The following is a 13,336-nucleotide window of genomic DNA, read 5'->3' on the forward strand; positions in this document are numbered from 1 at the left end:
GGGAGGGCGATGTAATACAGGGAAGTGGTTTCAGAAATGGTTTGAGTTGGAAGAGGTCATTCTTCCTCTCTTGGAGCCACTTAATTCCTTGCTGCTAAATCAAGAGGCCTGGTTTCAGTGAGTTTCCGAGTTTCTTTCCACTTTAACCTTCTACACATCCTCCAGAGGACTGGCTGGGCCTAGTAACAGAGGTTATTCTGGGCCACAAGAAAGACAGGCATTACAGGGAAAGGTGACTTTTTTATTACCAACACACTGGCTGGAAAAGACAAACAGCTGCATCATGGGTGAGTGATACTTCTTGGTCTACCTCTCATTCAACAAAAGAAATGTGGCGGCACAGGTCTTTTTTCCTTTTCATTTTAAAAAAATATTGAGGTGCATCCCTTTCCCTAACCATAGCTGGTTTTGCTGTAGAAATTGGAAAATAAGGGCTACTTTCTTGGACTCCCCTGTTCTTTAGTTAAACTAGTATTTGGCATATTTGTGACACACTTCAGAAGGTAAGTTTTGAGGTTAGCTAGCTCTTCTTGGAACTAGTCATAGAGTAGTGGGGTAAGGTTAGAGGTGAGAGTAAAACTCAATCTAGACCAGTGGTTCTCAACCCTCTTCCATACTGGGAGCTTTTTAAAAAACTGAACCTGTGGTTCTACTCCCCAGAGATTTTGATTTAATTGGCCTGGAGTATGGGCCAGGCATGAGGATTTTACAATCTCCCAGATGATTCTAAAATGTATTCAAAGTTGAAAATCACTGCTCCAGCCTAGCTTCTCAGAATGTGAATCTTGTTAAAATGCAGATTCTGATTACTAGGTCTGGGGTCGGCTGAGGTTCTGTATCTCTAACCAGCTGCCAGGTTGAAGTCTGCGCTTTGAGCAAGAAGAATCTGACATCAGAGATGTGCTTAGGAACAACCAAAGCCTAAAGTGTGGATACAAATATGAATTTTAAGAATATACTAGTCCCAGTGAAAGATTTTCTAGCCATCAACCTAGAGATCTGTGGCAGCAGTAGAATGGAGAGAGGACAAGACCAAAAAGAACCAAAACTCACTTGCTAATAGAAAAGGGGAAAGAATAGCCCTTCATGGCCAAAAGCTTCTACCACGAACATTTATTTCTGTTAAAGCAGATTATAAATTCTCATCAGTACAAATATATATAACTTACATTTGATTGTAAGGCCAACGTTCAAAAGTAAAAATGAGATGGGATCTCATGTTGTTACCAGAGGTCAAGTGGCTGCAACTGGCAAATGGGATGTTCCGCTCACCGCGAGGGAGAGGGATGGACACACACACACCCACACGCACACGCACACGCAGTGCTAATAAAACTAGAACCTCCATCCCCACAAAACTCGTGGGAACAAAACTTACTTAAAGGACAAAGCAAAACCCACCAAGACCTACATGACAAACCAACACAGTAACCTGTGTTCCTGTCTATGGATATGATTATGTCATTGTCACCTTAGTGTTAAAACAAAGTAAAGGATTAACATAAGGAAACTGCAGCAATATATAGAAGAAAATACATATTCTCTATTTAGATTGATTCCATTAAAATAATGACATTAGAATTTCTTTATAGGTTTAAAACCAGGACAATACTGCTCGCTCTTTATTTAAAACTACTACCTAGTTGACTATATTGGTCATAAGCATGATTGATTGTTGTTGCAATGTGCTACTTACAGTAAATGATACCAAGTAAGCTAGGGATCCCGTCTGCAACTTCCAACCCTTCCTCTTTTTACTTCAATAGGCATAATGATAAATCAATCTTATGTACAATTTCTTACAGCTAACCCTTTACCTTTGGCAAGATTACTTACAACTCATACAACTTTTTAATAGTGAGAACTATTTAAAATATTCTAAATGCATAAAAATAAAGATTTTGGCTTTTTTATATTTATAATATTTATTCTTACTCAAAATGGAAGCTCAACTTTACCCCTAAAATATAGCTCTGCTGGGCGGCTCCTGATGTGCCCTCCTGGGAATTCTGGCAGCACAGCCTGCCTCTTGTCCCCAGCCCAAGCACAGGCCACCCTGTTTTTGATCTTTAAGACAGGCCAGTACTGAGAGAGGAGGCAGGTGAATGGCCTGAAAAACAAAGGGAGATCGTTTTGCTTCCCGTTGTGTTTTATATTCCAGTAAATGTGCTTTGAATACAGGTTCCTGTTCAGATACTTCTGCCTCTCTGTTGCCAGAGATTTGTGAGGGGGCTGAGGGAGGAAGAGGGGGGCAGAGGGTAACATTTCCTTAACTTCTTTAGTCTAACTGCAAGACAGCTCTTCTCTAGGAATGGTTTTCTCCACTTTTTTCAATCAATCACCCCTTCAGCACTCTATGCCTGGACATGCTCCTGGGGACCTTTGGGATTAGTGAAAAGCGTACTGGTTGGGAACACAAAGTCCCCTTTGCTCCTTTGACCTCCACCCTCCGCCCTTGCCTAAGTACAGACAAAATACGTAAACCATAAGGACTGCTTAAAGTTCAATTTCAAAAGTCTTCTGTAAGTCACTGGAGAAAGGGTTGGTGGGGGAGGGGTTAGTACGCTGCTTGGACTTGCTTTCTAATGCGGCCCACTGGGCTTCGAAAGGATCCACTGGGCAGGTGCCTGCAGGAACCTCTGTGTGCTTGTCTCCTGAAGCCAACCTGCCATCATCTACACCATTGAAAGCTGCAGAACCGTTGAGGTGCTGAGCAGGAGGCTTAAAGAAGGGGCTGGCAGTAGCACTGCTTGTCTCGTACTGAGGGAATGTCTGCTGCTTGACCAGGTTGGGAGACTGATGGGGTTGGGTAGCCTGAGGGTGGCCTGCAGTGCCAAACACGTTGGCAACCATCTGGGAGGGAGTGATGCCCACCACAGGCACATTAGGGGCTGGATAGGTCATCCCGTTAGCCACAGGATAGGACTGGGCAGGGACAAAGGCTGGCTGCAGGGGTGGGACCACACCCACTGGCACAGGCTGAGAGGTAAGGAATGCATTTCCTTGGAAAGGTGGCGCTGGCTGGGAGATGGCACTGGGTGGAGGAGGTTGGAGAACTGGCTGCAGAGGGGCAGCTGAGGCCTGGGGCTGCTGAGCCCGGACGCACTTGGACACCTCTTCCAACCAGCGGTCGGCCTCAGAGGGAGTGCGTCTGTGACCAGCCTGGAAGAGACCTGGAGAGACAGCACCAGAAGATTGACCCCACTCGGTCCCTGGAACCAACGAGAGGAAGAGAGGAGAGAATCAGAATTATTAGGGGCTTCTTTCTTCACCGGATTATCTTGGCTATTTGAATGAGCCTAACGTGGAACAAGCCCCTCAGTGGGATATTCTGTGGTTTTGACAGGTGGGAGGAAAGTCTCTATTACCAGGTTTTGTGGTAGGACAGGGAGAACCCATGAGACCATGTGGCTATCTCAGCCACACTGAGGCGCTGCAAGATATGGCTCAACTGCATCGAACCAAGGCTGCTGGCTGGCATCAGAACCCATCCCCACCGTTGCTGTGGCTTGCACATACTCTAAAGGGCCCGAGGTAATTTACCTTCTGCTCTAACAGAATGAAAAGAAAATAACCAGCGACTTGGTGCTGTACTTTGTGGCCCCTTCCTGGCTTCTAGACATATGTTGTCTTCCTGGTGAACTGGCCTTTAATATTACTAAAATTTTTTTTTGTTAATAAATGTTCATTATAGAAAAACTAGAAAGTATAGAAAAGCAAATATAAGGTGCTTCTTGTAGCCTTTTTTGTAGGCCTGCCATTGTAAGAGGCAGAGTCGTCTCTTCCTACAGGCACGGCCACGGATCCACATCCAGGGATAGGCTCTCTTGAGGTAGGGCCCAGGAATCTGGATATTATGAAGCTCTATGGGTGGTTCTATAGTCCTAAGAACTATCAACCTAACCTCTTTAGTTCCTCTCTGACACCATCCTTTCCTTTTTCTTTCTTTTTTCTTTTTTTAACTGGAGTATAGTTGCTTTACACTGCTGTGTCAGTTTCTGCTGTACAGCAAAGTGAATCAGCCATACGTATACATATATCCCCTCTTTTTTGGACTTCCTTCCCGTTTAGGTCACCACAGAGCACTGAGTAGAGTTCCCTGTGCTATACGGTAGGTTCTCATTAGTTACCGATTTTATACATAGTGGTATATATGTGTCAATCCCAATCTCCCCATTCATCCCCTTGCCCCCTTGGTATCCATATGTTTGTTCTCTATGTCTGTGACACCATCCTTTCTTAATAGTAGTTTATTTCCAAGAGGGATCATACTTTTCCTAAAAGGACTCCTCCCTGGTTCCCACTCAGCTAAATGGCTGATTTTTCAACAAGGGTCACTTATCTGATCCCAGAATCCTCACCACCATCTGTGGTCACCTTACCCGAATGTGTGGCTGCAATTCCCTTGTTAGCAGCATCAGGGGCATAGGCCCAAGGGTTGGTTTCACGCACAGGCATTGCTACGGGTGCTAGAGCAGTATGGGCTGGCTTAGCAGCAAGCACATGGAAGGCTGAGTCAGTGCCATTAGCTACAATGGGAGCAGACAACACCAATGGAGTTAAATTCATGCAGGGTGTACAGGCGGCCCCTTGGAGCTGGGTAAGTCAGGCCAATGTGCAATACTGATGGAACAGATAAGACAGAAAAGTTGGTGTTGGGATAACCATGCCATTTGCAATGGATACACAAACCTTTTGGCAAAGAGGGAATTAGAGGCTTTAATTAAAATGGGTGTACTGATAAAGTTATATGACTCTTTTAGGAAAATAAGTGTATGGAGAGAGAGGAAGACTAGAAAAACAATTTCAAATTATGTTGAACAGAGCTGCTTTGTATTACAAGCAGGAAAAAATCTAACTATTCTAAGATACAGCTTAGCCTTTGGCATAATGATATAGATAAAGTATTTTCTTCTCCTACCACTATTCCAAAAGATCAAATTATGCCAACAATAACAACAATGGTTAAATACAATAATTCCTTATTATGTGCTAGGCACTATGCTAATAGTACTTTAGTGTGCATCATCTCAATTAATTCTCTCAAAACCCCCATATTACAGATGAGAAAAATCAAACTTGGCATATGTTTTCATATGCTTAATAATTTTTTAATTTGCTACAGAATTAATTTCATCTTTTTTAAAGGTTTTTTTCCCCTCAGTAATGTTTGTGATATCTCAAGGCACCTACTATTCTTTCCTGTTTCCCTTTATTAAAATCTCCTAACCCTTGCTCCTTTACTCCAGACATCTATTCCATCACTTTCTATTCCTTAGCCTAGCTCTCTATATTTCGTATGGAACAGACAAGCAGGCACCTTCTCCTGCCCTACATCAATCAGTCCCTCTTTAGGACTCAGCGACTATGCTTATGGCATTGGTATGATCTACCCAGGGCTTGCCTAAAAGACTAGCTTATCCACACACTGAGAGTCCCTTAAAGGCAGGGAAAGGACTATATTCTATTCAGTTTTGTACACCCACTGCCCTGTAAATAGGCACAGAATAAGTGGAATGTAACAGGAAGTATATTCAGAAAGACCTGGGTTTAAATCCTGGCTGTGTGATTTGGGCAATTTACTTAACCTCTCTGAGCCTCATTTTCCTTATCTGTGATGCCTACCTTAAAGGGTTGTTGTGAGGATTAAATGAGATGAAAAAAACGCCTGCGTCCTTACCATGATGTATGTGGCAGACACTGTGCTAAGTGCCCAATAAATTGTGCCTATTATTATTGGTAGTATAAATATTTGTTAGATGAAATGAAAAGTCACTTGGTGCACATGACTATTAAGGTTTTTTGTTTTTTTTTTTAAAAGAGACTCCCTCCTAGAGGAAAAGCATGCTGTAGCTTTTCAATAAGAGCAGGCAAAAAAAGTCTCCACAACAAAACTTTTTCTGAGCTCTCTCCCAAAAGAAATGAAGAAAGATCAATTATAGGAGCTCAAATTCTAAAAGTCTGTAATTTAAGTTATATAGACTCTTTGCTGACCTTTGAGTCAATACCAACTATTAATTCAGTATCTCTGAAAACAACAACTTTTACTAATTCTTCAATGCCACAAAGGCTAATTTTAGGATACTTGTTATGGAAAATGAAATGAAATGAACTGAAGAGCTCAAAAGAAGTACCTCTTTCTTTATGGGCCTCTTGTGACAGGGTAGAGACTAGATGAGTCCAGTCTTGGCACCACTGATATTTTGGGCCAGATTGTTCTTTGTTGTGAGGGTGGCTATTGTGTACACTGAAGGATGTTTACTGCCATCCCTGGCCTCTACCAGAATGTCAACAGTAAGCACCTGCTACCACATTGCGAAACCCAAAAAATGTCTCCAGATAATGGATACCGAATTTTCCCTGAGGGGTCAAAATCACCCCAGGTTGAGAACCACTGTGCTAAAGAAAGCATAAGGCTAGAACCAACTCTGATGACTGCTGTTTCTGGAGAACTGGCTGGATACTCTGACTCTTAACAGTTAAGTAGCAAATAAAGCAGTGGGTTGGGACTATAGATGCTCCTGATAGAATGGGATGAAAGATGGGTAGGTACGTGCAAAATGACAAATGCAGACATCTCAGGAAACAGGAAGGGGAACAAAGCACAAAGACACTGTCAAATAGGGAAATTTAACGATTCTGAGATAGTATCAAACAGGGAATTAGTGGGTATGACCAGGTCTTGGGAAGCTCAGAATGCCAACTTACAGTTAGTGAGCAATGTCATAAAAGTACTAGTTTCAAAGAGAACAGGTGAGCAGGCTAAGTGGGCACCAACCTTGAAAGGCAGGAGACTGTGGTGCCACCACTGTCACTGGTTTGGTCATTGGGGCGGATGAAAAGGGATCCTCGGAGGGTGTGCTGAAGGCATTGGTGATCTGTGAGCACAGGGAGCTGATACTCTCCGCTTCCCCTTCTACCTCTGGCACTGCAAGACAAACAGAAGATGGCTCCAGACAGAAAAACGGAACAATCCTGAAACAGAACAGTATCACACAAGGTGGCATTTTACACTGAATCTTTTATTTGTGGAAGGAAAAGACTCAACTGTCAGGTGGGGATACAAAAGCAGCTTCAAAAAATTTCCTGACCACTATTCACTGGCTTTTCACATGAGAAGGTATAAAATGATAACAATTCCTGTACTAAGGTCTATCTTCCTCCCTTGCAAATCCTCAGATCTCCTTATTTCCTCTCCTGTGTGCCACTGTTGAGAACTTGCTGTTCTCTTTTTGTGCCAAGATGTTCAGTCAGTAAAATCTTTCTGGAAGACATCTACAACCTGTTTGTCTTCTGACCAGGTCCCAAGGCTGTGGTCTGAGCTAAGTTCTGCAACCCTCCAGTGACTCTTGTCAAAAAATGGGTTTAAGTCAGGGGCACCAGTGGGTGCTCAGTCCTTTTCTCTGTAATAAACTACGACAATGTCATCACTCTCATTTTTTTCCAAAGTACCAAGTACCTGAGCTGTGATAACATGAAAAAGTGAACTGAGGTCCAGGACTCCAGAGGCTTTGCTCTTAATATTGACTCTGGGGGGCTTCCCTGGTGGCGCAGTGGTTAAGAATCCGCCTGCCAACGCAGGGGACACAGGTTCGAGCCCTGGTCCGGGAAGATCCCACATGCCATGGAGCAACTAAGCCCGTGCGCCACAACTACTGAACCTGCGCTCTAGAGTCCCTGAGCCACAACTACTGAACCAGTGTACCACAACTACTGAAGCCCATGCACCTAGAGCCTGTGCTCCGCCACAAGAGAAGCCACCACAATGAGAAGCCTGCACACTTCAACGAAGAGTAGCCCCCGCTTGCCACAACTAGAGAAAGCCCACATGCAGCAACGAAGACCCAACACAGCCAAAAATAGATAAACAAAACAAAACAAAAAAAATTGACGCTGGGATACTTCTGTGTCACGGAGGAAGCTAATTATATGTGCCGAACCTCTGTTTCCTCAACTGTGAAAAGAGAATAATCATTTTTGTTTCCCATCTGCTCCAGCGGGAGACTGAAAATGAGGTACTTGAAGCATCTGGAGTTTCAGTTTTTACAGGAGTTGAGAGGTGGAAAGACCCTCAGTAATCATCTAGTTTAACTGTTCTTTAGGCTGAGTTTTATCCATCAAAGAACTTAACTCTCTGTACTTTTGTACCACCAGCAGTGGGAGTGCCCTATTGAGACAGAGCTTCCTCAGATTCTGTTATAGCACTAGCTCAACGTGTCTCAGAGTGAAGTAAAATAGTGCCCAATAAAAGCACTGACCAGATCTGACACTTTAGCTCCGGATCTTATGATGAGGATAGAGCTACCAGGGCTGGCTCAGCTGTACACAGGCCACACAAAGGCCTGTGTGGCAGTTCTGAAAGGTAATGAATATGTGTGAGCAATCCCACTGTCTCTGGTGAACAACAGATCTTAGATTGATACAGGAGACCCGTTTAGGGTTTCCTCCCTATGGAGCCAACCAGCCACAAGGACACTGAGAACTTATCCATTTCTTCTGGTACATCTGACAGTAATGCTGTTTAACTGGATGTGTTTCCAAAGCCTTTTAAATTAATTCCCTGCTGGGTCCCAGATGGCAGAATAAGAATGGAAACTTGAGACCCTTGATGTTTGGAAGCAGGTACACTTTCATCAGGACAAATCACAAACCTTGTAGCTCAGGCTGGGAATTCCCATCATGGCTCTGTTACCTATTTGTTGAAGAGAAAGGAACGACTCACGTCCCTCTCCATGAATCTCCATTTTCTTCCAATGGGAAATGATACAAGATATGTAACCACCAACCAGCCTCAGAAAGAGGGGTGTGCTAGTTTGATGGGATCAGTGATTCCACTGGAAGTGATGGTAACGCTTCAGTGCCAGAGCACCCAGTGAGTTAGGTGGATGCTGCATTACCTGCATTTTTTATGGGGAAATCAGTCTTCCTCTGCATAGTGGAAGGCAACTCGTTGATGCGCAGGGATAGTTGGCGTTTAAAGGGTGACATCTTCTGGCTAAGAGCAGGAAATCCTCGGAAAGAGCCTTGGCGAGCAAGTTGTTCAATTGGTGCGTGCCGGCGTGGGATGGCGTGAGGATTGTTCATCTCCAGAGAGGCAGTAGCATCCGAAGTGGGAGAGGTGGGAGAGGATGGGGATGGGGCAGTGTTGCCAGGGGCCACTGATGAACCAACAACTGTCTTATCTGTTTCAGCTCAAGAAAGTCAAGAGAAAGAGGACCTTAGCAATGTCTTCAAATAATTTGAGCTTATACCGCTGAGGAACTCAAAAACTCTTCTAGGTCTTTTTACCCATCTCCTTCACCATGTCTCTTAAAAGACAGGTTAGAAGCGGGGCTCAGATCTCCTATTTTTCAGACAAATAAAACGTTTAGTAATCTACTACATGTCACATGGTATATCTACTAAGACACAAATATTAGATCTTTTATTCCCATGCAGTGATTAAGACTTTGAACAAGATTAAACAAAACAAAACAAAGCAAAACTACCTATGAACTCCTAGCATAAGGTCCTTTAAAGAATGATGGTTCACAGTTTTCAATGTTTGTTTGCTTTTTTGTTTGAGGGAGAGGATTTAGGAGTGGCAGAGTCAGAAAGGTCTAAATAAGCGTAAGTTTGATTAGATGTTAAAGAATGTCATAAAGCAGACATGGACATTAGGCATTTGTGGCTCATTTGAATAAAAGCATACAGAAGTAAAATTTAAATTGGAGTAAACATAAATACAAGACTGTTTCCACTGTACCCACTGTGTCCCATTCTGATTGTGGTAAATCTCTACTCCCCTCCCCTTACAATCCTCTGTAGATGCTAGGCCTCAACCATTTTGGCAGTTGCTGTGTGTATCAAAAAGTATTCTTTGGTGGTATTAAAGAACATGCATCCAGTGTGAAAATCACTGAAGCATACTAAATAACAGGTATACATACTACATTTTCTAATTAAAATAGCATGGTGTTTTTTTATTCTTTGGTATCCTGGCACAAATGTTTATAAGAAATGAAAAAAACATCACAATCAATAATTTAATTTCAAATAAAAATATGTATCCATTTTTTGGCTTAAAAGTTAGAGCTGTTTGGGTCAGTATTAATGCAGTTACCTAAAATGGCTGGTTTAGAATTGAAAGAATATAGTAAAAAATTAGCAAAATTATATTAATATATATTTAAACTGAACTGTTTAATTCCAAAATATTCCTTGTTGGTTTCAGCCCTAGTTATACACAAGAATGCAAAGCATTTTCCCTAAGCCCTATCACTCAGTTCTAAAATACACTTGACTCAACTTTAGACAACAGCCTCCTGAGTGACCTGAATGCTTGTACAGGCATTTGTGCTATGCTGCTATGGGTACCTGAAAAAAAAAACACATTCTGCAAAACCACACACTAAAATTAATGGGGCTATGGAAAAAAGGAGGGCCAGCGTCTCAAAATCTGTGGACTTTTTTCACAAAAGCACTAAAACAACAGTAATAATCTAGTAAGAGTTATCACTGAGAAATTTCTGCCTGTATTTACACCCAGCATCACCATCAGTGGGTCCTCTGCAGCCTAAACCTGGGACTTGTACTTCTTCCTTTAAAATGTAGGTCCTTGATAGCATTTGCTTCTCACAGAGATCAGATGCATCAGAATTTAAAAAAATCTGTTTGAGGACGCAGGTTTTCCCAATTTTGCTTTTGAATGTCTTTGCAGCTTCTTCAACTGCACTCTTAGCTTCCCCGGTAGTTTAACATAATGGGAAGAGTAAACACTTTGAAGCCACTAAACAAGCCACTCTAAAGGAAAGGACTCTGTTTAAATTTTTAGCTTTGTTTTAAGGTCTTCATATATTGCTAAGAGTTCTCTTTGACTGTGAAAAGCTTGCCCCTGATAGCTTCCAAATATTAACCTGTTGGGAAAAACTGTTTAAATAAACACACATTGCAGTAGAACAGATTGTACCTTTCTTAGCATCTTGGATTTGTTTCATAATCTCCTCTCTTTCTGCTTGCTCAGTGGCTGTCGTGACACGGAATGATCCTTCTCTTGTGAAAGTGGTCCGACTGGCATCGAAAGTAGCAGTCACTCCACATTCCTTCTCCCGCTTCTGCTTACGTTCTAAACAGGCTGCAAAAGCACAGCCCACTGCGTGGCTCAGCCTTTCACCCTGTATGTAACAGAAGGTTTAAAAAACTTTTTTAGAGTTACGGTGTCAAAAATTACACATTAGCTTGGACCACAAAATAAGTCTGTTTCCACACAGGCAAAATGTTAGGAACTCCAGCTTAAAATTAGATTTTAGTATATTAATATGCCAAATTAATCTAAATGAATTATTACCTTAGGGAATGCTTATGATCCTTTACTGTAGTAGGCACTGGGTAAAGTGACCATCGGTAAGCGGTGCTTTCTGAGCAGCCACCAACACTTCCTTATTAGTCAGGTCCCTCTGTCGCTCACGTTAACTCTGGTCACCAGCTTAGAAGACACTGCTCAAGGTTCCAAGCCCTAAGTCTTGACACACAAACCTCTATTTGCCATTTAGGGGAATAGTAGGAATATTTACCAAGCATTTCTAAGAAACCACTGGAAAGGCAGGGCAAATTTCAGAGCTTAAATATACTATCAACATGTCTAGGAAAAAAAGGCGCAAACTTAAAACTTCAGATAAATAAATACAACTGCAGCGATGAGAAGCAATCAGACAGAGGAAAGCTTAGCTTTCTCAGTCTCCCCTTCTGAATGCTCCTCCCCCACCCCATCTGGGCCCTCAGTGCTTGTAGGCTCTCTCCCATAACTTCCCTATCTTCCAGCTCTCTCAAACCCCAACTCTACCTCCCAACCACACACAGGCAAGAGTAAAAGCATGTTTTCACCCACATTTTCTACTTATAAAGGAATTAAACAGATAAACCTGAATTTTTTGTGTGTGGGAGGAGAGGAAGGCTTATGTAAACTAAATATTGTTTTAAAGACCCACTGGAGTACCTAGAGTAAATATAACAAATTCGGTGGGTTATTTTTTACCAGGGTTATCTGTATTTTAAACTATATCCCTAATTGTGGAATAAAAAAGTTAGGGATGATATAATAACTGTTGGCGTCTTTAACAGCGAGAAGAGATATCTGAGAACAGGGAAACCTTTGTGGAGTTTCCAAAATCATACCATGTAAGCAGGTGCTCCTACATATGACTCTGAGTAAGTAATTTCACTGCATTTTATATGCCAATATCAGATATCATAAGGAGAGGTAAATGTCTGAAATGCTTTTGTCCCTAAGATTTCACATGACTGTAAACTGTAAGATCTCACACGACTGCCTATTTAAAGACTGACAGACTCACTCTTTATGAATCTGCATGAGTTTCCATCTAACTAAGATTCTTAGTAGGATGATACAAGGGTAGGCATTGAAGGGTGAAATAGGAGAGAGGACCGAAAGAATTTTAGAACCTGTGTGCATTTGAACACAGCTCTATTACAAGGACAGAACTATAGGCCAAGGAAACTTATTATTTCGGCTAGGCCTTATGGCAGAAGTTCTTGAAGTGAAGCAGTTACCATGGGCCAGACCCTATGCTATGAGTGTTTATACTTGTTACCAAATTTAGTCCCCACAACTGTTATCTCCATCTTATAGAAGACTTAGAAAATGTTAAATAACCTGCCCCAAATCCCACAGCTAGTAAGAACCAGAAAGAGGAACAGAACCCATATCTGATTCAGAGCTTGAGCTCCTAATATTTGTTTATACAACTGCTTTTTAAAAAGCTTTTGGTCGGGGGCTTCCCTGGTGGCGCAGTGGTTGAGAATCTGCCTGCCAATGCAGGGGACACGGGTGCGAGCCCTGCTCTGGGAAGATCCCACATGCCGCGGAACAACTGGGCCCGTGAGCCACAATTACTGAGCCTGTGCTCTGCAACAAGAGAGGCCGCGATAGTGAGAGGCCCGCGCACCACGATAAAGAGTGGCCCCCGCTTGCCACAACTAGAGAAAGCCCTCACACAGAAACGAAGACCCAACACAGCCATAAATAAAATAAATTAATTAATTAAAAAAAAAAGTTTTTGGTCAATATTAGAGTACGGCCACCACTTCCCTTCAGGTTAAACCTTAGCAAGAGTTCACCAAGTTGTAGTCATGAATGGCTACAACTGCCTTATTCTGTCTGGACGTTTAAAAACTCAGAAATTACACACTCAATGCTATATTATAATTAAGATCATCATCGTCTAAGAGACTTGTCTTTCATATCAGAATTTTGGGTAATTTATATGAAGAATGATAGATTCGATTATTCCCTATTTTTATTTTTTTTTAATTAATTTATTTTATTTTATTTATTGTT

General features: G+C 42.1%; 1 protein-coding gene across 11 annotated transcripts in view; it reads right to left on the bottom strand.

The window, feature by feature from the left end:
* Positions 1-1,098: 1,098 nt before the first annotated feature.
* The window catches only part of NUMB (NUMB endocytic adaptor protein), a 182,044-nt gene continuing 169,806 nt past the window's right edge, over positions 1,099-13,336 (bottom strand). For 5 of the 11 annotated variants that reach the window (XM_036841378.1, XM_036841381.1, XM_036841377.1 and 2 more), the window contains 5 exons: positions 10,949-11,153; positions 8,898-9,191; positions 6,779-6,928; positions 4,383-4,529; positions 1,099-3,212 (listed from right to left, as the gene is read on the bottom strand). In XM_036841378.1, coding sequence (XP_036697273.1) covers positions 2,497-3,212; positions 4,383-4,529; positions 6,779-6,928; positions 8,898-9,191; positions 10,949-11,153 — 1,512 coding nt within the window. In that variant the 3' untranslated portion in view covers positions 1,099-2,496. The remainder of the gene's footprint in view (positions 3,213-4,382; positions 4,530-6,778; positions 6,929-8,897; positions 9,192-10,948; positions 11,154-13,336) is intronic. The other 6 variants (XM_036841382.1, XM_036841380.1, XM_036841383.1 and 3 more) reach the window with 4 other exon arrangements.

This window comes from Balaenoptera musculus, chromosome 2, assembly GCF_009873245.2.
Source record: "Balaenoptera musculus isolate JJ_BM4_2016_0621 chromosome 2, mBalMus1.pri.v3, whole genome shotgun sequence".
NCBI classification, from domain to species: Eukaryota; Metazoa; Chordata; class Mammalia; order Artiodactyla; family Balaenopteridae; genus Balaenoptera; species Balaenoptera musculus.